Raw genomic sequence first — 24,726 nt, 5'->3', positions numbered from 1 at the left:
GCCCCAGGAGGTGAGGCGCTGGTCCTGTGGACACCCACAGCACTGGCTGCGCTGCGATCTGGTATCTTGCTGGGCTCCCTGAGAGCAGAAGCTGCTCTATTTCCCCTGGCAGCCCTTGTGCTAAGATCTGGGCCTGGTGTAAATAGGAGCTGAGGAGACATGTGACCTCCCGGCACCACCACAGCTTCGCCGGTCAGTCTGGGTGAGTAGCCACAGGCATGGGAGAAGCAGACGTTTCTGCACAGCTAAGTCTGGGCTTCAAAACGTGTTCCCTTGGCCTCGTAGTTGGCAGCTGTATCCCCGTAGCCCCTGTAGGTAACTGCAACAGGGTGTTGGCCTGAACTCAGATTCAGGTATCACTGGGTGTTGCTTCGGTGCTTTCTATCTGCTTTATTTATCATTTAGTTTCTGTCAAGGCCCTGGGACATGTCTTAGTACCCTTTGTTGTAGTACATGCTGAGTGGTTAAGACTTGCTCAGAGCTAGGATTAGAACCCTGGGCATTTCCTTGTAGGTCAAAGGCAAATTTAGAAAACTGCTTTGGTTTTTAATTTTTTCTGGTATGCTTTTTTCTTAGGTGTTTTGTTTGTTTTGGCTGTGCTGGGCTTTGTTGCTGTGCGCAGGCTTTCTCTAGTTTGCAGTGCACAGGCTTCTCATCCTGGTGGCTTCTCCTGTTTTTTCGTGGAGGAGCCTGGGCTCTAGGCTGAGGGGCTTTAGTAGTTGTGGTCCCGGGCTCTAGAGCACAGGCTGGTTGTGGGGCATGGGCTTAGTTGCCCCGTGGCATGTGGGGCAGATTTTCCTGGACCAGGGATGGGACCCATGTCTCCTGCATTGGCAGGCAGATTCTTCACCATTGAGCCACCAGAAGTCCCCTGCTTTAAAGGATGTCTCCCCAGCTTCACCAGTGACGTGGAAGAGACCATGAAGTCAGCTTCCGTGTGACAGCTGCCAGGACGGCAGGGCTCTCCCGTTTTCCAGATGGCAGCAGTGGACGGAAGCAGACTCAAGGTCCCTCAGCAGCTCCTGAGCCTTGAGAGGCCTGAGGACACTCGTCACAGGCCAAACAGACCCACTGATGTCCTTTGACATCCTGTCCTTGCCCCCTAACAGCAGATTCTTTTGTGGTGGGGTAACATGGTAAAGAGCTGGGTTTTAAAAGATAGGGCCAGCCTCCAAGGCAGTTATGCTCTCTGACCCGGTGAGGTAAAGCTCTGGCGAGGCCGTTCCTTTGGCACTTACAGCCCAGCCCAAGGACAGAATTTACTGAGCGGCTGGACCTTTCACTCAACGAAGACACTCCTGCCCCTGCTGATCCACTCACACAGACGAGCCCCATGGGACGGCAGTGTTGATCTTTGGTGCGGGCCAGGTACCGACTATTAAGAAGCCAGGACCAAAAGTTGTTATGGAAACCATTTTAATACTAGAAAAATGTTTTTAATCAATTGCCCGAGGAAGCTGTAGGGCCTGGCCTACCTCCCACAGAACCAGGGGCCCCTGGGGACCCACTCTCGGAGCCACAGCCCGTGCCCCTGCCTCCGCTCAGCATGGCAGTGTGTGTAGTCCTTTGACGACTTCCCTCTGCCTGGGAAACTGCAGAGCCACCGCCAAGGTGGCTTTTCCCCATCTTGGGGTGTTCTGCCATGTCCCATTGGGAAGGGTCTGCAGGGGAAGCATCTCAAATTGTAGGGCACTCACTACATGTGAGGTCACGTGATTATTTTCACACATAATCTTGTTTCACTTGAACCAATAATTCTGTGATGTGTTGGTAATTGTCTCCATTTCACCAGTGTGGGAATTGGAACTCGGGGAGTGAAGTGACTTGGCTAAGGTCATATAACTAGTTAGTGACAAAGTTGCGATTTCGAACCCAGGCAATCTGGCTCCGGAGCCACTTTGTGCTTAAAGTAGGAACCAAAAGCGAGGACAGTTCTGTTGCTAAATAGTCACACTGATTTATAAAGTTCCCTTCAGAAGGAAGGTAACACATATGCAGTTGTAAAGACAAACTCTCAAAACAACTTTCCTTCCAGCTTTTGGTCTGCAAAGAGAAGGCATCATGGGGTGGGTGCATTACCCAGGAAGTGGGATCTCCAGCATGACTGGCTGCTGTAGCCGAGCAGGGTAATGTACGTGGATGAGTGGATTTCTTAATTTTGTGTTCCTTAGAGTTCCTCTGAATTCTGCCACTCCTTTCCTCCACAGCGCTTTCCCTTCAGAAGCAAGATCTGAGGGCGGATGTGAAGGGAAGAGAGCGGTGCTTTGGGTTGGGCCAGTGGTTTTACGAAAAATGGGGGAGCAGAGGGCAAGGTCATGACAACAGCCTGCCTCTCTCGGGTGTTCTGATTCTAAACTGATAGCATCTCTTCTGGGAAGAGGGTCCCCCCTCCACCACCCACAAGAGCACTGGCAGGCCTGGAAAGGCACAGACACACCCCAAAGGGAATTTCTCCAGCCTTCTGCTGAAGAGAAAGCTTCACTTTTGTGAATGCTGCACAAACTAGAAATGCAGTTAGGGAGCAGCCACTGCTGATTATACTGTGCCTGACAGCCCGGCCCGAGACCCAGGACGCCTCTCACAACGGCTCAGAGCAGCCGAGGTTGAGCTCGGTGTCCTTCAGTTTGGAAACAGGGATCAAACCATGTAACGTGTTAACCCACTCTGACAGTGTACTCGTCATAGTGTACTCCTCCCCAGGCCAAGGTGGGAGAGGCAGGGAGGGGGAACCCCTGAACCAATTCAGAGATCAGGGTCAGATTTACATTCCTGTGAAGAAGGGACAATCACTTAGCTTGAGCCCGTGGGTCCACATTCCAGCCCAGGACAGTACGGGAACCTGGGCCCCTGCCTGGGATTAAGAGCACCCTGACACCGGTCTTCACAAAGGCAGAAAATGGACGCAGGAGTGCCCTTTGTATACAGGGACTGGGAGCAGTCTGTCACCCAGCCCTGGCGCAGTCTTGGCTGTCGGCAGACACTGCAGTCTGATACTGAAGCACCAGTAGATTCGAATAAATCCTGCAGATTGGAACCTTTGAAGGCCTTGGATTAAGGAAGGCAATTCCACACCCCTGCATTCTCCCTTTCTTCCCAGAGGGGAAGACAGCTTGCTGGCAGTGGCCGCGGCCCAGCCAGGGCTCCTTGAGATCCTGAGACAGCAAGGTGAGCAGGTTATTGAGGGCCAAGTCCAGACGGATGAATGAGGAGGCTGGCAGGAGCCAGGGCTCTTGGCTACCTGGCAGCTCCCACAGTGGTGGTCTCCCCCACTAACACCTGCTCATCTCCGGTCTTTCCCACCTAACCTCTAGCCAGCCCATAAGAGGGAAGGGAGAAAGAAGCCAAAGACAGCCTCAAAAGGCTTGTCTGCTCTGCTCAGCTGGAGTCTGGTTGCATGTGCTGGTCAGTGCCTCCACCTGGCTGCATCGCTAGATCCTACTTCCAATGTGTGTTAGGGATGACGAGACAGCTTCTTGGTCCTCCCGGACCCTCGTCTTTCTCAGTGTCTGTCCAGGTGGGGCTGGTGGCAGAACCCTGCAGGGCTGCCCCCCAGAAGGCAGGCAGTCCTGGCCCTGAGGGAGGTAAGGGGCCCGACAACTTGGGCTTCATGCTGATGGCCACAGGCCCCTTTCTAGACTTTGGTATTAAAGTCTTGTTCCTCAAGTTCGGGGTGAGAAAGCACTCCATCGTGAATGTTTGGAAGTACACTGGAGATCTTCAAGTTGGCCTCACTTCACCACCCCATGTGCACTCCAGCAGCTGACTGGACTTGATTTTTTATAGAACTGGTAAGACCTTGAGCTTGAGCTTTTCCTCCCCTGCAGAGAGGCACTGCCTCCAGGGAAAATAAACCAAAGGACATTTTTTTACCCAACAACAGAATGTCAGCGCTGGCAGGAACCTCCTCCAGATGGAGATTTGGACCCAGAGATGGGTAGTGACCTACGCAATGTCTCAGAACTGGGGGTAGAGCCAGTTCTGGCATCCTTGCCCAGAGTTATAAAACATTGGATCCTCCATGAAAATAAATATTAAAAATATCATCACCAAGTTACCAACAGTCCATAGTGAGTAGGCCTTATTCCCAGTGCCTTTGCCCCAAAGGCGGCAACGTTCTCTAACTATAGTCTAAATCGCTTAAAAAACTGAAAAGCCATAATGTTCCATTCAGAATGCAGTCCCGTTAGGTGACAGGCTCCACTGCATGGCCTAAAATTAATCAATGTTTATCGGCTGCATAAAGGATGTTGTAGTGGGATGTTTTATAGAGCAGGTACACGGAGGGGGTGGCAGCCTCGGGGAACACGTGGTGGTTCAGGGCCGTGTCCATCTCGTCCACATACTCCACCTGCAGGGCGATGTTCAGGGCCTGGGACAGGGCCGTGATCTGGATGTGGTCACACTCCATGGCCATGGGCTCCACTTCCTGCAAAAGCCACAAGGAGAAAACAACCCAGTTGAGGATGCAGGCCCAGCAGAGGACAGGTGAGAGGTCCCACCCTGGCTTTTTGCCCAGTTGCAGAGCTCAAAACCTCTGCAACTGTGCAATGGTCTCCACAACAGGCCTTGAGGCAGATGTCGACACACGCATTTTCTAGAGAAGGAAACGCAGGCTCAGTGAGGAAGGAACAGATAGAAATCACCAGAATTAAAAGGTTTGAATCTAGATCTTTTTGATTCTGGTCCCCTTGTTGTATGTCAGAAGAACACACCACTTTGAAGAATCTGGAGAGGAGAGCAGGAGTTTTTCAGCTTGGGCTTTCTAATGTATAAGAAACCTCAGAGCAGAAGGGGACTCTATCATAAAGGGATTTCAAGCTTAGGTGCTTAAAGAGGGCTGGGTGAGCAAGCGAGCGAGTCACTGGAGACAGGCAGAGATGGTGACAAGCTGGCTAGTGAGTCCCAGTAACTCAGGCAGCTGCCACTTAGCTCCTGCTGATTGTTGCCAGGCAAGAATAAAGCCTGGGGAGCTGGATCTTCTGATTTTTCCAGAGAAATCCATACATCCATATAAAAACTGCACAACGTTTAAATGGTTGGCAGTCCTTTCAGGTAAACACCACGCATCATAAAACATGTCCTGGAGCAAAGATGACTCTGGGGTTGCTACTCTGTCATTTTGTAAACAGTCCAGTCCAAAGGCCCTTTCATGAGACAATCTGAGGCTCAGAGAGGGAAAGCGACTTGCCCAAGCCGCACAGCTCAGGCAGCTCAAGGACAACCTGTTCAGTTTTCTAATCTAATGCTCTGAATTGCCATGTAGACGTGACACCCCAGCCCCCTGGCTAGGGAATGTCGGTGTTAAGGTCTCCTAAGGAGAGAGGGATGAGAGCAGAGCCCAGGGTTGGAGGCCACATCCCAAGCCGGGACCCCGAGGACCTACATGAGCACAGAAGTCTTTGATGTCCATCTCCTCGTCGATGAAATGTCGGAAGAAGTCTGCACGGTTCCTGATGAAGGCGGAGGTCAGCAGGCGCAGGAACTGCACGATTCGGTCCGAGAAGCTCTGGTCATTGAATACCTTCAGCAGGCTGGACACGGAGCCGTCCTTCTCCACCAGCTCTACCACGCTGTAAAACTGCACCCCCGGGCCCTCAGCTGGGGGCCAGGCAGGCCCTGCCCCTCCCTCCATGAGCCTCGCTCCTTGAAATCTCCACTTTGAAATCCTCAAGTTGAGGCACCAGAATCGATCCATCAGAGATCTCACCAAAGCTGAGTGACAGGGTTAGAGACACTCTATAGTGAGTCCCTTGGCCCCAAGTCTCCCTCCTCACTGCCATGACTGCGATTCTTACATACAGATTCAGAAGTGAGAGTCCTCCAGCCCCGCACCGCCCCCACTAGTGGGGTCAGGGGGGTGAGGTGGGGAGGCTGGGGCAAGTTTCCAGCCTGACAGCTCCCGTTCCCAAGGAGGTGCCTCCTCCCAGAGGAAGGGCAGGGCCCTGGGCTCCCTGGCCCCTCATGTCCCCCCAAGCCAGAGGCAACCCTCAGTCTTCTGTCTGCTCTGCCAGCCCCGAGGAAAGCTGAGCCCCTCAGCCGCCATGCCCGGGGTTAACTCACAGCGTTGAAGAAGTTTCGGAACGTGTGCTCCTCGAAGCCAGCCACCAGGAGGTCGTTGGGGGTCTGCAGCACACGCTCTTTGAATCTGAAGGGGAAAGCCGGTGCTTTCAGGGAAAAGCAGGGGGCGCCGCTGTGACCGTCAGCTGTCCTCTCACTCCCCACTCCGCCCCCACACACCTGAGAGTCACCGGAGGTGGGTCGTAGACCCATTTCGCAGATGAGGAAATTGAGGTACCACCCATTCCAAAATATATTGACTCTATCTTCCGAAGGTCTCTTGACTGTCCCATGGTTCCTGGGGCATCAATACCATCTCTGGCCTGGCGACGCCCAGCCTCCCCTCCTTCCTGGTCCCCACTCCACAGGGACTGTAAGAGTGACCTGCCGCAGCCTTCTCCCTCAGGTCACAGCTTCTCAGCACCGGGGTCCCGGAAGGGCCCCTGCTGAGCTCACCAGCCACATCTCCAGTCCAGTCCACAGCCTCCCTCATGCCCTACAGCCACTCCCCCTTCGCATCTTCACCCCTTGACATCCACTGTCCCCTCGGCCAGGCCTGCTCTTCTCAGAGATGGGCTGAATGTAAAAAACATTGTTTTTTAAAAAAAACAAGAGTATCATCTACGCTCGTGAGGTTATCGTTGTCTGCTGTGTGTGGACGGTGGAAATACAATCTGGACTATAGAGTATGTAGCATACGTCTTCCCAACTCCCTGTTCAGTGAACCCATGATGGTAGCTTGAAAAAAAAAAATCATGACAAGAGGATTTAGACCACAGAAATCAACTCACACCACAGGTCAGGCCTCCCGGTCAAACGGCCACTAAACCTTTGCCAGCACTGACCTACCACAAGATCTGGTCCAGGGACCCCACCTCTTGTCACTGCTCCCACTGCAGGCTGCCAACAGGCACAGCCCCTTCTGGGACCTGTCCGCACCCCCAGGGACGGCGAGGAGCTGCCCCAGGACACAGAGTTCAGCAGCAGAGACGAGACACAGTCCAAGGGACTGGTCCACAGGAGGGAACACCTTCCACACAGAAGGGCCGAGTGGAGAGGCTCAGGGGGACCAGCTGGCTCAGGCCTAACTGCAGCCCAGCCCCTGGGAGGGGAGCCCAGATGCCAGTGAGGACACAGCAGGGGTTTTCATGAGGGACTCAAGGCACAAGGAGAAAGGCCTGGGAGGCATAGGCGCCTGGTGGGAGGGTGAGGGGAGGAGAGGCTGGTCTGAAGCCAAATCATCTCATAATCTGGAAGGTGAGGCACTTTTACTTTTGCTGAAAGGCAGCCTGCCCCTGGCTGGGCCGGCGTCTCTGAGCCCATTTTGGCCAGGGCAAGTGTGGGAAGGAGCGTGGAGCGGGGGGCTGCGGCCCCACTGCTAAGTCGCTCTCTGGCTTTATAAGGCTCCCCTTCTGTGCCAGGTGGGTGATGGGGACAGGTCTCCACGGCGGGCTGTGAAGGCCTCTCTGGCCACTGTTCCCGTGAGGCCGACATGCACAGCTCGGCTCCCGGCTCTCTTGCCTGCACACCCTCCCATCCCCGGCTACATGCCCATCGCATCCCCACGCTCATTCCTCACCAGTGCCTGCGGGCCTTACAGTGCCAGCCCTGGGGTCGCAGAGACACATGGACCCAGTCTAGTGGGGAACAAACACTCAGGGCAGGACTCCCGCCCCGATGAGGTGAGGGAGGGGAAGGGGGACGGTGTCCGGACTTGGAGCGCGGGTCCCCTCTTGCGCAAGTCATGCAACCTATCCGAGGCTCGGTTTACTCATCTGTAAAATGGGGTGACACCAGCCTGGTACTTCCCACTGGACCCCACCTGGATGGCTCCCAGGCATTTCGGACTTGGCAACCTGGAGCTCCTGATCTCCCCCAGCCTCCCTGTGTGGCAAGAGCTTCTCAGTCCTGATAACTCAGGTCAAACGCCCAGCACTCAGCCTCAACTCTCTGCTCACGCACCCCACTCCAGCCACGAGTGGATCTTGTGGTGTCACCTCCACTCGCTCAGGCCACCTCTACGACCTCTCGTCTGGGCTCTCCAAGATCACACCCCTTGCTGCTCTCAGACACCATCGTTTGTGTGTAAGCCTGGTTTTTCCTGCACACAGCAGCCTGCACGTCAGGCCTTTTGCTCTGCCAAACCCTCGGTGGCTCTATCTCATTCAGGCCAACATCCGAGGTCCACGAGGCCCATGAGGCCCTACCCCACCGGCCCCCGCTATGTCTCCAACCCCTACTTAAAACTGCAGCCCCTAGCCATGGACAACCTGGCTGCCTTTCCTGCCTGATTTTTTTCCCACAACGCTTCCAGCCATCTGACACAGCAAGTACTGTCCGTATCTACTGCCCCTCGTTCCCAGTTAGGATGCGAACTCGACAGGCAGAGCGCTTTGCCTCTCCCGTTTGCGGCTGCATCCCCAGGGCCCATGACACAGTCGGCATGTGGCACCCACTTGGGTGATGGCTGCAGGGAGGAAGGGTGCCCCAGAAGGAGGGTAGAGTAGAAACCGGCTCAGCAGAGGAGTTCTGGCACCAGGATGCACGAATCAACCCCATGTGCTCTGTGACCCGTGGCCACTCTGCACTCTTCCCTGGTGTGTGCAGGAGGGCATCTGATGAGGAAGCCTGGGATCTTCATCGATCCTCTAAGGGCTGTGAGACCTCCAAGGTTAAGGAAGCAGGTCTCAGCATCTTGCTACTACTCCTTGTTACCCAGCAGCAGCGGCAGCTTCTCCGGGAGCTTGTGAGAAATGCAGAGTCCCCGGCCCCAGCCCTCCAGAACTGGAATCTGCATCTAAAGAAGATCCCAGGGGGTCTGCAACATGCTGAGGTCTGAGAAGCCCCGAACTAAGCCGAACCCCGGGGGTCAAAGGGAGGATCATGTCCCAGCTGCAGGACAGAGGGGCCTAGGACGGCATCAACTCCAGATCCAGGCTGACCAGGTAGACGCATAGGTTACACACACTCACATCCAAGGTCAGCTGAAGCGATCCAGAACAACGGGCAATGCTTCTTTGTTTTCTCCGTGGAGTGAGGCTTCAAGAACGCACCCAAGGCAAAACTCACTTCACCCAGGCACACTCAGATCAGAGAGTTGAAAGTGCCCACTAGGTCATTTGTCCCATCCCCAGCCGGCCCCTTGGCTGCCCTCACTTCCACCATGAGGGCCACTGGGCATCCCCTCAATGTCAACGCCGCCACTCACTCCCTGGGCTAAGCAGGCTGCACCGAGGTCAAATCCTCAGGGAGGTTCAGGGCTGATCGATGCAGCAGAAACACAGCCTGCCCAGCATCCCTCACACAGCACTCACTTGAGGATCTCCCTGCTCTTGCCCAGCAGAGACTCCAGGTAGGAGTAGCCCAAGGCCCGGTAGAAGCAGTTCCCATCCCCCTTGGTCTTGCGGATGGCGGTGAACCTTTTGCTGAGTTCCTGCGGGCGACAGAGGAAATGTGGGCATCCGTACCAACGGCACCCCCGTCAAAGTCCTGTCAGGGGTGGGGTCCCTCCTCCCCCAGGCAACATCTGCTCTCAGACTGGAGGCCGTCCATGGTGTCCCAACTCTCATCCCACAAAAATAAAAATACGTGGAGTGCGACCTGCCCGAGGCATTGTGAATGGGGAGCCATGCCCCGCTCTGAAGAGCCTACAGGCTAGGGGGACGATGGACAGCTAGACTACTGTCACAGGAAGACAGGGGATGCACCGGGGGGCGGAGCAGTGGCATCTACACCAGACTTCAGCAGTCCAGGAAGACTTCCTGGAGGAATGGCACTGAGGGAAGTGGTGTGCCTGGTGGGGGCAGCGAGGGTGCACGTGGCTGTGAGGTGGGCCAGGGGCTGCACAGGCAGTAGGAAAGGCCTCCTCGGACATCGCCAAGCAGTCTGGCCAGTCCTCCAAGCATTTCTTAAGAGGTGTGGCGTCCCCACGGCACCCCCTCCAGTTCTGCTCTGAGCTGTCAGCTTCTGCCCCGGCTGCCTCCCAGGCCTGCCTACGGTCAGGATTCTGACAGCCCAGTGTGGTTTCCAAGGGGTCAGGGAGTCCCTGCTCCCACCAGGGTGGAGCTGACGGCCCCCCAGAGGCAGGCTGTAGGGAGGGGTATACTCCCTGGAAAACCAGCTCATCTCCCAAAGGCTGAGATATGCAGCCCAGCTCTCACTCCTGCCCCAGGAAGGGCTCCCGGCAGCCACAGGAGACAGTCCTGCCCAAGTGCAGGTGGCCAGAGGGCAGTAGGGGGACACCCAGGTTCCTCCTAGTCCCATGACCGTTCCTGCATCCTTCAGCCATCTCCTCTTTGTCAGAGTCCGGCCAGAGTGGGCCTTCTCACCAGAGAGCTGCTCACAGAGTGGTTACAAACACTACTTTTATGAGCTTAGGCTGCCTGGCCCAAATGCCAGCTCCTCCACGCATGCGTGCTACAATCGTGGGCCAGCCATTTAATTTCTGTAACTTGGTTCCCTCAGCTGTGAAATGTGGGCAATAAAAGTCCTGACCTTGCAATGCTGTAATGAGGTCAAAAACTGCTGGCTTTTTTTATTTTTTATTTTTTGCAACTAAAGGATTTCTCACTAAGGTAAATACGTCCAACATTGCATTATTCTGGGAGCCCTTTAATTTGTCCAGGAACCTGGTCCAAATGCAAAGCCTTTTTACCTTCAAAGTGGTACCTTTGTCGCTGCTCCCAACTCCAGCCCATTTCATCTAGGCTCCCCTCCTCCTGACCCTCTGCCTTACCTGGATTTTCCTCTGGTAGATCCTGTTTTCAGGATGATCCCGAAGAATTGATAGAATGTCACATTTTTCTGATATTAGGTTGAAAGATGTTTCACTCTGAAAGACAGAAAAAGGAGCAAAGCTGTGACCATTTCAAAAGCAACCGCAGGACTTTCACCAATAGAAAGCCCACGACCTGCTGGTTGTAGGACGCAGTGAATGTTACCTTCCCTGGACAGAAGCACCTGCGAGTGTGTGACTGGCAGCCCAGAAGCCAGGCTCCCGGGCAGGAGTCAGCGTCAGCCCCATCGTGAGAGGCGTATCATCTTGTAAGTCCTTTTGTTTTAAATTGTTTGGAAATATTTATTTAGTTGGCTGTGCTGGGTCTCAGTTGCAACATGCGAACTCTTAGTTGCGGTACGTGGGGTCTAGTTCCCTGACCAGGGATCAAACCTGGAACTCTGGCATTGGCAGTGCAGAGTCTTAGCCCCTGGACCACCGGGGAAATCCCTCATCTTGTAATTTCTGAACTGACTCATTTTATAGACTGTAATACATCAGTGCACAAAAATAAATGCAGCATGGTTTAAAAACTTAAATGTAACACCCGAAACCATTAAACTTCTAGAGGAAAACATAGGCAGTATGCTGTTTGACGTTGGTCTTGGTCGTATTTTTTGGGGATCTGTCTCCTCAGGCAAGGAAAACTCAAACAGAAACAAACAAATGGAACTACATTAAAACAAAAGGCTTTTCATCCAGGAATCTATTTCCTGTCTGTGTAAACTTGCCTCTTCTGAACATTTCATACAAATGGAATCATACGATTGGTCTTTTATGACTGATTTCTTTCACTTAACATAATGTATTTAAGATGCATCCATGTTCTAGTACATATCTGTACTTTTTTCCTTTTTGTTGTCAGATAATATTCTATGGTATGAGTATACCATATTTTGTTCCATTTGTCAGTTGATGGATTTTGGGGTTGTTTCCACTTTGGGGCTATTATGAATAAAGTTACTATGAATATTCCTGTTTAGAAAAAAAAGCTTTTGCACAGCATAGAAACTTTCAACAAAAGGAAAAGGCCACTTACTGAAAAGGAGAAGATATTTGGAAATGATATATCTGAATAAGGAGTTAATATCCAAAATATATAAAGAATTCATACAACTCAACATCAAAGATACAAACAACCCAATTAAAAAATGGGCAGAGGATCTGCACAGATATTTTTCCAAAGAAGACATGGATGGCCAACAGGTCCATGAGAAGATTTTCAACACCGATAACCATCAGGGAATCAAAACCACAATGAGGTATCACCTCACCTCTGTTAGAATGGCTGTTATCAAAAAGACAACAAATGACAAGGTTGGTGGGGCTTCCCTTGTGGCTCAGCTGGTATAGAATCTTCCTGCAATGCAGGAGACCTGGGTTAGATCCCTGGGTTGAGAAGATCCCTTGAAGAAGGGAACAGCTACCCACTCCAGTATCCTGGCCTGGAGAATTCCACGGACTGTACAGTCCACGGGGTCACAAAAAGTTGGACACAACTGAGCAACTTTCACTTTCTAACAAGGCTGGTGAGAATGTGGGGAAAAGGGAACCCTGGGTGCACTGCTGATGGAATTATAAACTGGTATAGTCATTAAGGAAAACAGTGTGGAGATTCCTCAAACAAATTCAAACAGAACTATCATATGTTATTCCACTTCAGGGTATGTATCCAAAGAAAACAAAAGCACTTATTAGGAAAGATACAGGCATCCCTATGTTCATTGAAGCACTATTTACAATAGCCAAGATGTGGAAGCAATCTAAGTGCCCACAATAGATGAATGGATAAAGATGTGGTGTATAATATGCAATGGAAAATTATTCAGTCACAAAAAAGAATGAAATATTTCTTTGCACCAACATGGGTGGACCTAGAGACCATCATACTGAGGAAGTTAAAATAGTGAAACGCAATATTAATGATATCATTTGCAATGTGGAATCTAAAGAAATGAACAAACATAACAAAGCAAAAACAGGGTCACAGATACAGAGAAGGAACAGGTGTTTGCCAGAAGGGAGGGGGTTGGGGGGAGGAGAGAAACAGGTGAGTGCGATTAAGAGGTACAAAACAGAAGAGATGAGCCACGGTATGAGGTATACAGTGAGCGGAGTATACTCAATAATTATGTAGTATCTTTGGAGACAATAACTAAACTTACCGTGATGATCATCTTGAAGTATAGAGAACTAGTGAATCACTATGTGGGGTAACAGGAGCTAACATAGAGCTGTAGGTCAATTATACTCCAAAAACAAACTCAGAGAGACAGAGATCAGATGTGTGGTTACCCGAGGCAGGGGTGGGGTCACAGGGAACTGGAGGAAGGTGGTCAAAAGGTTCCAGTTACAAACTTCCAGTTGTAAGATAAATAAGTACCAGGGACGTAATGTACAACATGATAAATATAATTAACAGTAGTATATGAACGTTGTTAACAGAGTATAATGGCACCCCACTCCAGTACTCTTGCCGGGAGAATTCCATGGACAGAGGAGCCTACAGTCCATGGGGTCACAAGAAGTCAGACATGGACTGAGCGACTAACACAAGAGAGGAAGTCCTAAGCGTTCTCATCAGAGGAAAAATCTTTTCTATTTTTTAAATTTTGTGTCTTTACAAAGATGAGGGATGCTCACTAAACGTGCAGTCATTGCATGATGTATGTAAATCAAATCCCTGTGCTGTATACCTTAAACTTATGCAGTGCTGGATGTCAATAACACTGGAAGAAAAAAGAATATAGTAACTGAAGTCTATGAGCCTCCATACTGTAAGGAGGCTCCATACTCCCTTTGTCTTCTCCTGACCTTCCTGTCTCACTCATTCATTCCTTCTTCTATTCATCCAACAATACCCAACCAGTCTGCACCAAGCACTTTGTTGTTCAGTCTCTCAGTGGTGTTGGAGCTGGAAACACAGAGGTTAGACCGTCTAGCACCACCTACTGGTGAAAGTTCATATCGCAGCCCAGCTCTGAGTGGATGCCAGTTTCCACCCAGAGAGAGAAATCAGGGCCTCTAGACGTGGGAGCTTGGTGGGAGGCCATCTATGGCGTCGCACAGAGTCGAACACGACTGAAGCGACTTAGCAGCAGCAGCAGCAGCAGCAGAGGGTGGAGACGGAGAAGGCAATGGAACCCCACTCCAGTACTCTTGCCTGGAAAATCCCATTGGCCGCAGAGCCTGGTAGGCTGCAGTCCATGGAGTCGCTAAGAGTCGGACACGACTGACCGACTTCACTTTCACTTTTCACTTTCATGCATTGGAGAAGGAAATGGCTACCCACTCCAGTGTTCTTGCCTGGAGAATCCCAGGGATGCGGGAGCCTGGTGGGCTGCCGTCTATGGGGTCGCACAGAGTCGGCCACGACTGAAGCGACTTAGCAGCAGCAGCAGAGGGTGAAGTCATCTAATGGCAAAAGGAAGACCCAGGGCCAGGGGAAGGGTAGAACATCTAACAGCTAATCTCCCACAGGCTTGTCTCTGCCTCATGTTTTTCCTGCTCAGACGAGGGTTCAGGGCAGTGGGAGCTGCACCCCTGTCTCCAACCCCCACCCCCCACCCCGGGAAAGGCTCTGATTTCATCAGGAATATAATGTTAAAATATAATGTGAAAGCCACTTCTGTTTGTAGTTGAAATAAGTAGCCTTGATGAGAACCTACTGTATGGCTCAGGGAACTCTGCTCAATGCTCTGCGGTGGCCTAAAAGGGAAGGACATTTTTTTTAAAAAAGGGTAATATATGTATAGCCATGAAACAGAAGTAGATTTTTTTTCTGGAATTCCCTTGCTTTCTCCATGGTCCAGTGAATGTTGACAATTTGACCTCTGGTTCCTCTGCCTTTTCTAAACCCAGCTTGTACATCTGGAAGCTTTCAGTTCCTGTGCCAACGAAGCCTAGCTTGAAGGATTTTGAGCATAACCTTACTAGTGTGTGAAATGAGCACAGCTTGTACAGTGGCTTGGACAGTCTTTGGCACTGCCAAAGAATAAGTCCCATTATTTACCCACCTACCTCAGTAAAAAAAAAGTCTTGTTTTTTACACACAGCTGACTTAAAATGATGGCTTGGGTCTTTTTAAATGATGGATGATGACAAAGGAGCACAGCTGTATTGAACACTGCTCACACTTGGACTGTCCCCCAATAAAACCCAACATATGGTGAGGGAAGAGGCACAAACTCAGTTCTATTTGATAAGCAGTTTGAGACAATGTCACTGGCAGAGTGGAAAGCAGTATAAAGAATGAATCCTAAATATGGAGTGACAAGAACTGGGTTGGCCAAAAACCTCATTTGAGTTTTTATAACATCGTATGGAAACATCTGAACGAACTTTTTGGCCAACCCAATATTGCAGATGGTAGAAAACTGCCAGTCAAAATGAGAACATGAAAGGTGGGTCAGGAAGGTGACCCACAGGCCTCATACCAGGGAAGCCTACCTAGGCTTTCCACTCGCCACAGTCGTATCATTTTTGCAAAGTAAATAGCAAATTTACTTAGGCTACTTAAAAGTCAATTTAAAAGGAAAACATTAAACAGCAGTTTGGGGGTGGGGAGGGGCTCACACTTGGGATTCAAGAGATCCACCGTCAGCCCCAGGCGTCTTGTCAACTTTCCCCCTTTATCCCCCATCCCTGTTCCCAGCCTGCCACCCCCCACCCTTTATACGTATTCCCTATGTCTTTCAATACGTCTTTATAAAAATACCAAGTTGTTTTATGTATGCATGCGTTTTAAATGTGCAGACAAATTATTCTATAGGTATCATGGCCTTTTCTCTTCACTCAATACTATTTAAGATCCACCCTTTTTCACAAATGGCTCTCAGGTTGGTTGCCCTGCCCAGCAGTGGAGCCTTGAGTTGGCTCCAGCGCCCCCTTGTGGTCCCAGGTGTGTTTACAGGGCCACTGGGAGGGGTGAGTGAGTTTCTACTTTGGCACTTTCGGAGTCCCCGCCTGGCACGTCCAGAGTGACTCAAGTCAGCCCAGGTGGCCCCCGCTCCACTTCCCATAAGCATGGCCCCGGTCACATGGCTGGAAGAACAGCCTCAGCTCACTGGCCCATTAACCAGGTACAATACTCTGCATTTGACCTTGGCTGACTGTAATTGGTGGTTTTTTAAATCATGGCCGAAAATTTTCCAGGGTGTTATGGGACAGGGACTGGCCTCGCCTGACAATGTTGCGTCAGACCTCATCAGGTCACTTAAAAGGATTTTAGCCTTTAGCTGCTGATTTGCAAACAGGTGCTAATGAATTAGGTCAGGCAGATAGCACCTCTACTCTGAAACAGTTTTGAGCTGTCAAGTGGAAGAATATATTTCAAAGTGGAGAAGGATGTTTCTCTAATCACTGACTCCTCCCCAGAGACCCCAGGAACTAACCAGATGCACTAGAACAGGGGCTTGGTGTTCAGACCAGATCTGAGTCCTTGTGGGGGTCCTCTCACCTCCTACCTTCAGAAACTATAGAACCAGCAGGTCACCACCTACTGGGGTCCTGCTGAACCTGCCCTTGATCCCCACCCCACGTCCAGACACCGCCCACCTCCAAATGGAGGGAAGGCAAGTTCCCCCCTACTTCCCTCGGTTTTCTCGCCAAAGCCTCTACACATCTAGAACCTGTCCACATAGCCCCAAGAGTTCCTCAACCAGCCTGAGACCAACGAAAAACCAGGTTGACCCCAGCCCTCCACCTCTACCCTCATCCACAGATCCTGCCCCACGGGGGCGGCATTTGAAGTCCCAAAGGCTTCCAGTAAAGATGTGACCTGCCAGGGCCCAAGGGAGGGCCCATTGCCAGCGCGATGTCGGAACTCGTGCCCCACAGCTGCTGCCTGCCCCCTCCCCACCCATGGGAACCCCACGCACCCAGCACTGTGTGAGCGCCTCCAGGGACCCCCCCAGGAGATAACGGGGTGACAAGGAGCTGCGGGGCAGGGAGGGGCCAGGCTGAAAGGACTGGGCTCTGGCAGCTCGGGCCCGCAGACCTTAAGGCTCTGACCCACAACACGTGTGACCCACGCCCACCCCCGGCCCCTCCGGTGAATTCTCCATGGGCCCCTCCTGGAACAGGTACAGCTCAGGGTTGGAAGCCAGCCCCAGTGAGCTCTCAGGAGAGGTGATACGAAGCTCCACGGGGACATGGTCCTTTGTCACTTTTGTCACCATACTCCTGGAACAGCTGCTGGTCCCCAGCAGTCACGGAGTACCCGCTGGTTGATGCATTACCTTTGCTGGGAGGTCACCGTATGCCAGGTGCTAAGGATAATCTCACTTAAGCCTCACGGTAGCTCTGTTTTACACGTGGAAACCGAAGCCCAGAGAGGTCAAGCTGTTGGCCCCAGGTCACACAGTGAAGCGATCCCAGAAGAAACTGGACCCTGGCCCCCCAGCACATTAAAGGTATTCCACAGACCTGGTGCCTTTCTGGCTCTCTCCCCCTCCACGAAGAGAGCCCACCTGGCCCTCAGCTGTGCTCTGTCCTCACTTCCTGATGGCTCCTTAATAGCCAGGCCTCAGGCTCACGCCTCTACCTACAATCTCCGCGCGCCCCACCCATGACGTACCCCGCGGTGCCTCTGTGGGCACCCCCGGCCCAGGCTCTGAGGTCCTGGTGGGCCTCTCCTGGGTCCACCCTGAGGCCTGGTGGGCAAGGCCAGCCCTTGGCCTGCCTGACCTTCCTCTGAGGCTCCTCTGCTGGCGGGGCTGACCCCGGGTTGCGAGTCAGCCTTGTTAACCAGGCCCAGCCTCCCAGAAGCCACAACTCAGTGCGTGGTCTGACCTCAAGCTACCAGCTCCTCCACAGCAGGGGCCAGAGCCTGCAGCCTCACCACCAGTGGGGCAGGACCCAGAATGCAGCCCGCCGCCCCTCTCAGAAGGTCCCTATCATTTCTAGAGGCTCCCCTGTGGCTCCAAACCTGGCCTTGCCTGCCTAGCGATGGGGTCTCCATAGCGGGATGTTTGCACGGGCTGGAAGGAAATGCCTCCTTATCTGATTTTTATTGGAGTTTGGTTGCTTTACAATGTTGTGTTAGTTTCTGCTGAACAACAAAGTGAATCAGCCACATGTATACACATCTCCCCTCCCTCCTACACCCCACCCCCCCCCGCCCCCCGCAGGTCATCACAGAGCACCGAGCAGAGCTCCCTGCGCTAAACAGCAGCTTCCCACTAGCTATCTGTTTTTTTTTTTTTTTTTTTTTTTTTTTTTTTTAGCTATCTGTTTTACATATGGTAGCGTATATATGTCATTTCTATTCTCCCAATTTGCTCCACCCTCCCAGGGCCCCCCCACCCCACCCCATGTCCACATGTTCGTTCTCTATGTCTGTGTCTCTATCCCTGCCCTGCAAATAGTTCATCAGTACCATTTTTCTAGATTCCATATATATGCATTAATACACAACATTTGTTTTCCTCTTTCTGACTTACTTCACTCTGTATGACAGACTCTAGGTCTATTCACATCACTGCAAATGACCCAATTTCATTCTTTTTTATAGCTGAGTAATATTCCAGGGAATGCTGCTTTAAATGTCTACTTTAGGGTATAATGTACGATGTACCAACATATGGAATAATCAAACACTTTTACTGATGAGCGATCAAAAACATTTGGAGGCCAAAGATTTAGGGGAGTGCTAGTCCTAGGGCTCTGAAGTGGCTTCTTACTGCTGCTGTAACCAATTAGTACAAACACAGTAATTTAAAACAACAGGATTTATTATCTTACATTTCTGGAGGCTCAAGGGAGAACCCACTTCCTTACCTTTGTCAGTTTCTAGAAGCTTCCTGCATTTCTTGGCTTATGATCCCTTCCACCCACTGTCACACCTCCTTCTCACTCTGAGCTTCCTGCCTCTTCCTTATAAGGATCCTTGTGATTGCATCATTGGACCTCCCTGGTAATCCAGGGTGCTCTCCCCATTTCAGGACCCTAATTCACCATACCTGCAAAGCCCTTGCTGCCATGTGAGGTACCCTATTCATGGGCTCGGGGATTAGGATGTGGGTGTCTCCGGGGTGCTATTACTCAGCCTACCACTCACATGCCCCATCTCTGCTGTTCAGCGCAGGAAACAGGGAAGACCCTACACCGGAGGCCCAATTGCCTCAGGTCAGTTATTGGCTGGCCTTGCAGACAGTCCGGATTCAGATGCTGGTCCTCTCTCATCTGACACCTGGACTCTTAGCACCCTCCTAACTGACCCTCAGACCTTCATCTCCCACCGTGGCCTCTCCCTAGAGACCAGCCTCAAACACCACCAGCCACCAGGATGTCTGACCACAATCCCCGAATTACTGCGCCCCTAATTGCCTTCTCCCTCCACCCCTGCATCCCCTCCAGGTGTCACCAGATCCTCGAAAGCCCCCCTATCCAGATAGAACTCACACCAAAGATGCGGAAGGACTCTTCCCCTCCTCTCTTCCTGCTTCAGCTCTGCTCCTGTGTCTGGCCAGAGCTTCCACCATCTGCCCCCAGGGAGGTGGCACCAGCGTCTGCCCAGTGGACCTCCTGGCTCCCACTCCCGCTCCCACCGTCACCCACAGCACCCAGCACGGGCTCCCACAAAGCGAATCAGTTGAGGGCGAGCCCTTCCCCAGGTCCCTCCAGTGGCTTCCTTCACTTGGGAAAAGACTCAACCTTTGGATGACAACCGTCATCTGGCCTTGCTCCCCTCACTCTCCTGAACTCCAGCCCCAGTGACCCTCCTTATGTTCCTCCAAAAGATGTACCCATTTCTACCACAGGGCCTTTGCACATGCTGTTCCTGTGCATGGGCGGATTCTCTGCCTCTTTACATGTGTAATCACCTTCCTTGACCATCTTGTCTAAAGTTGCCCCTCCCCCCAACCCTTACTGCCTTAACTTGCTTTATGTCTTCAATGGGTTCTCTAACATATACGTTCATTTGTTGACTTGCTTTCTATCCCCCTCCACAAGAATGTCAACTCCATGAGACTAGGGACTTTGCTTGCCTGTCATGACCAGATTCCCCAGTGCCTGCCACATAGTAATGCTCCCAAAATGCAGAATGAATGGATGAGGGAATAGATGGATAAGCTGGTCTCTGACTCCAGCCTGGCCATTTCCGGCCCTCTGTCCACTCCACTGCCAGAGAGACCATCCAAATCAACCATATCTTATTTGTCAAAAATAATTTATGGCCCCCCCCACCACCACATTTGCAGAATAAAACCCAAACCCCATGGCGCAGCATGTGAAGCCCTTTATAGCACATTCTGACCACACCCCCCCCCCCCAGTTTTTCTAGATTCATCTCTCCTTGCTCCATACAGACCACTCACCATTCCCAGAATATCCCACTCTTAACCATGTTTCCAGGCCTGTCCCACCCTGACTGGAATACACAATTCCCCAAATGCTTCCTGAAAACTCCTACACATCTTTCAATACCCCATTCAAAAGACCCCTTTGTGAAGCCTTCCTTGACACTCACTGCTCCCTTAGAGTGCATGGGTTCCTGCTGTGCTCCCCAAGCCCTTAGGCTTCTTAGGTCATGACTGGTAGTTCAGGAATTGCTTGTGTCCAGTTCTGTCTTGTCTCAGGCAGTGAGTTCCTAAAAGAGGGCAGGCCCTTGTCTTTCTCATCAATGCCCAGCCCAGCATGGGGCTGGACTAGGGACCCTTCTGGGGGCTTGTTTGAAAAACCAAAGAACAAAGCACAGAAGGGCCCTGTGTGTTTGCTGTTCACATCTGACCCTCACTCTTCACTGAATGCCCTTTGAGTGAGCATGAGACCCCTCACTACCTACAACCTCCATCAGTGGCAGCCCCCAAGCCTTATCCTCACCCAGGCCACTGCCTTCCCAAGGGCTTCTATGTCTTCTACCTGGGACCCTTCCCTAGCTCAGTGACTTTGAAATGGATACAGAAAGAAAACACTATATGTTCCAAAGGCATTCTCCTCTGCCTACCACACACACACTCACCATCATCCATACCACACAGACTCAAAAACATCACCAGTGGGCCCGGCATGGTGCCTGGCAAATAGTAGGTGCTCATTAAATGCTGAATGAACAGACGAGAACACACCATGCACTGCCTCTGCCCCCACCTTCTCCCCATGATTCCCAGAGAGACGTCTTGTTTGGCGAGTTAACCACTTCATTCCTCTCCAAGGCACTACGCCGCCCGTCACAGGGCGCGGTCTGGTGCTCTGACTCCACCTGCCCTCTAACTTCTGTTCTCCTGAGTCCAGGGCAGACGGGAGGCTGGAGTCAGAGGCCTCACTATGCGCCATGAAGGCCAGAAGATCAGGCCCCAGCCCCACTGCCCCACCATGCCCTCGGCTATCCAGTGGTGACTGGAAGGCAAGCCAGCCTTGGCTCCAGGGTGGCTAAACCCATTATTACCCCAGCCCTGGCCACTCCCTTATGGGCAATGCAGAAACACCTCGGTGCCCTTCCAGGAGCAGCAGAGCCAGGTAAACCCTTAGGCCCTGCCTGGAAACAGGAAGTGGGTGTTTCCAGGTGCTCCAGAAATCCTCAGCCACACCCAGCTGGTTTGTCCAGGACAGGCTGGCTCAGATGACCGGGCCACCCACGCCACACTCAGAACGTGTCAGACCATGACCAGGCTTTGACCCGTATCCCAAGCCAGTGGCAGCCCGCAGCGGTCAGTGACCCATTTCCTTACTCAAACCTAGGAGGGAGGAGGCTCTAAGAACCAGGCCCCTGTGCACACCCATTTCCAGGATTCTGTTGTCAGAGGGAAAACCATGGCCAATTATCTGAACCAAGCACTCCATGTGCATCACCTCACGTGATCCTCACAGCAGCCCATTATACAGATGTGCAAAATAGTGCTGGGGAGGGGAAGCGACCAACCAACAACGCCTCTTGGGTTTCCAGGGGGTGGAGGTGAGATCACCCCTCAGGGCTGTGACCACAAGCCAAGCCACCAGTCCTTATACGTTCCAGGCTCCCTGGAGCAGGGGGGTCAGAGTTGATCAGTTTTAGGCATTCATCACACCTAGTCCTCTGCAGATTGCCTGTGCCCCTGTCTCCCCTCACCCCCAAGATGGGCTGATGTAGTAAAACAAAGGAATAATTCCTGGTGGCTCAGATGGTAAAGAATCTGCCTGCAATGCTGGAGACCCAGATTCGATCTCTGGGTAGGGAAGATCCCCTGGAGAAGGGAATGGCAACCCACTCCAGTATTCTTGCCAGGGGAATTCCACGAACAGAGGAGCTTGGCATGCTGCAGTCCATGGAGTTGCAAGGAGTCGGACACGACTGAGCAACTAACACACACACACACACACAGTAATACAAAGAGCACTGGACTGGGAGTCCAAGTCCACCATGATCAGTCCCAGCCCCTCCCTGTCTGGGCCTCAGGGTCCCCGCCTGCCCAAGCCCTGAGCTCAGAGGGTCTCCGGGGCCGTTTCTGCCCCCTAATTCACGTGCCTCACAACTTGAGACAGTCTCTCCACGTGGGTCCTAACTGCAAAGACCTTCTGTTGACAAGCAGGACGGAGAGGATGTCGGGCCACCCGTGGCAACCCCAGGTCCACTCGTGGGGCTTGGGAGTGGGGAAGTCTCTAATGGCTGAGCCCTCGGGTGGGTGCGGCCAGGAGCTGCGAACTGCGGGGCTAGTAACGAAAAGGAGGCGACCCTTAGCCCTGGAGCCTCCCTGTCCCCACCGTCGGAGCGGCACATGGGACACCAGGGACGAACGCGCCGGGGGCGGGGATCCTGGGCTCTGGGTTGGGTTCCCGTCGCTGACCGTCCACGGGAGCCTTCCAAGAAAGGACCCGGACCCCCCGGTATTCCTGGGGGGCCCGAACGCAGCGGATTTGACACTGGGGGCTGAGCCTCGCGCCGGATCCCCAGTCCCGCGAGTGCACATGCGCCCGGGGGGCGACCCCGCCTACCGCGCCCCCTTCCCACCCCTCCTTCCCCGCTTCCCCCTTAGACCACTGACCATAGTGACCGGAGCTGTCGGGCCAGGTCCCGCCCCAGCGAGGAGCGATCTGGTGCGGGAGGGCGCCGCGGAAGCCACTGGCTGGCTCCGCCGTTGGGTCGGGCGGCGGGGGCCTCGAGGGCGTGGGGAAGAGCGGAGAATACACCCGACCGCTCCGCAAACCAGAGGTTAGACCTCCACTGTGTCCCAGCAAGACACACGCCCCGCGATTGACGTCTGAAGCGAGCAATCAGAAGCTGGGCCATAGGACGTCACAGAAAGTGGGTGGGACTTCACGCGCCTTCAGCCTATGCTTCAGGGGCCATTTGACAGGGTACCGCCTCCTTTTAAAGACACAGAAACCTCTTAACTAGCAAAGGAGTTAGCCCAACCCAGAAAGACAAGTCTTCGTTTGTGAAGGCTGAAGGGCTTTTGCTCAAAACTGTAAATTGAAGTCTTCTGAAAGATTGGCTGTGCTATGTGCTAAGTCACTTCTGTCGTGTCCGATTCTTTGCGACCCTATAGACTGTAGCCCGCCAGGCTCCTCTGTCCATGGGATTCTCCAGGCAAGAATACTAGAATGGGTTGCCATCCCCTTCTCCAGGGGATCTTCCTGACCCGGGGATCGAACCCAAGTCTCCTGCATTGGCAGTTAGATTCTTTGTTGGCCCCTCGTTAATTCATAATAAGGTCATATAAGTAGTTTGCTCAAGATCAGAGGACAGGTGCTTAGGGAACATGTGTTCAATAATATTAAGTTACCTGCCTGCACGTGTAGCTTCTAAATAATATTTTACCCACTTCCAACTCATGAATCAGTAGGTTGCCAGGCCACCCAATTAATGTTTGTTGAATGACTGAATTTCTACGATCGTTAATTCTGTGCCTCTGGAGTTGTATGGCTATATATGAGGCACAGACCGTGGTCCAGGCTTGGCTGACTCACCCTGTACACAAGCTCATTATTGCTGAACATCAAACAGACGAATATGTATCATTCAGAGATTCATTCACTAGTCCCTGACTGCTGGAGACAGTGCTTTGGGGGTGGGGGCAAGGGGCTCCAATGAATTGTATGTACCCCTTTTATAAGTATTAATACTTCCGGGATTGTGTATTAATTCCCCCACCCGACTCTTACACATCTGCCCTTGGTACCAGGCTAGGCTCTCAAGTAAACAACATCTACATCTTCCAAGCACATATCACTTACTCAGTGGGGAGTTTGGGATCAATCAAGACTCAAGGAGAAATAACAATAAAAGCTAATTTTTTTTGAGCACTTACTATGTATCAAGCACCATCATAAACTCTCAACCTGTATTATCGTAATTTCCTCACAACTAGTCTATGGTGGTAGGTTCTATTATTCCTGTTTTACAAATGAGGAACTAAGGCATAGAAAAATTAAGCTACTTGCCCAAATGTACCCAGCACATGGAAGGATTCAATCCCGGGCAGCCTGACTCCAGAGATGGGTTTGAATTTGTTTGGAGGAGCAATGCAGGTGCTTGCAGGGGCTGTGTACTCCCCATGCCTTTTCTTGCATGTAGAGTTTCTGCTCTGTTTTTGTTTTGTTTTGTTTTTTTACAGCTAAGGAAAAGCCAGAGAGGTGACAGGCTCAGTGCAGGGCTCATCTAGGAAGATGCTCAGCTGGGATGAAGCCCAGATTCTGACTCCATATCCAGTGCTCAGTGGAGACTGTGTTAGGTGGACTTCACTTGGTCGAGGAATGATTGAGCCAGATGTGGCTCCTGGGGGTTTGGGCGAGGAGACTTTGCTGAGAAGAGCAGGGAAGGGTCTGTGAGGGCACTGCCTGGGGCCTGGTCTCAGGCTTAACCTTTGTCAAGCCCACATCAGAGTCATTTGGGCCTTCCAGAAGGAGGGCTTCTAAGAAGGAGCCCTCATGCTGGGTCATAATAAGCCCTGAGCCCTTGGCCCATCTCCTCCTCT

At 52.2% G+C, this 24,726-nt stretch overlaps 1 protein-coding gene across 1 annotated transcript; it reads right to left on the bottom strand.

The window, feature by feature from the left end:
• Positions 1–359: 359 nt before the first annotated feature.
• On the bottom strand, positions 360–22,977 carry OTUB2 (OTU deubiquitinase, ubiquitin aldehyde binding 2). The gene is made up of 6 exons (XM_055556284.1): positions 22,795–22,977; positions 10,793–10,888; positions 9,372–9,490; positions 6,061–6,145; positions 5,384–5,578; positions 360–4,426 (listed from the first exon to the last, which is right to left on the bottom strand). Exons 1-6 carry the CDS (start codon positions 22,795–22,797, stop codon positions 4,220–4,222), a joined length of 705 nt encoding a protein of 234 aa, XP_055412259.1. The 5' UTR covers positions 22,798–22,977; the 3' UTR covers positions 360–4,219.
• Between the last annotated feature and the right edge of the window lie 1,749 nt (positions 22,978–24,726).

Source organism: Bubalus kerabau, chromosome 19 (genome assembly GCF_029407905.1).
Source record: "Bubalus kerabau isolate K-KA32 ecotype Philippines breed swamp buffalo chromosome 19, PCC_UOA_SB_1v2, whole genome shotgun sequence".
NCBI lineage: Eukaryota > Metazoa > Chordata > Mammalia > Artiodactyla > Bovidae > Bubalus > Bubalus kerabau.
Note: the sequence above shows the minus strand (reverse complement) of the source record. Positions and strands in the feature narration are given on the sequence as shown.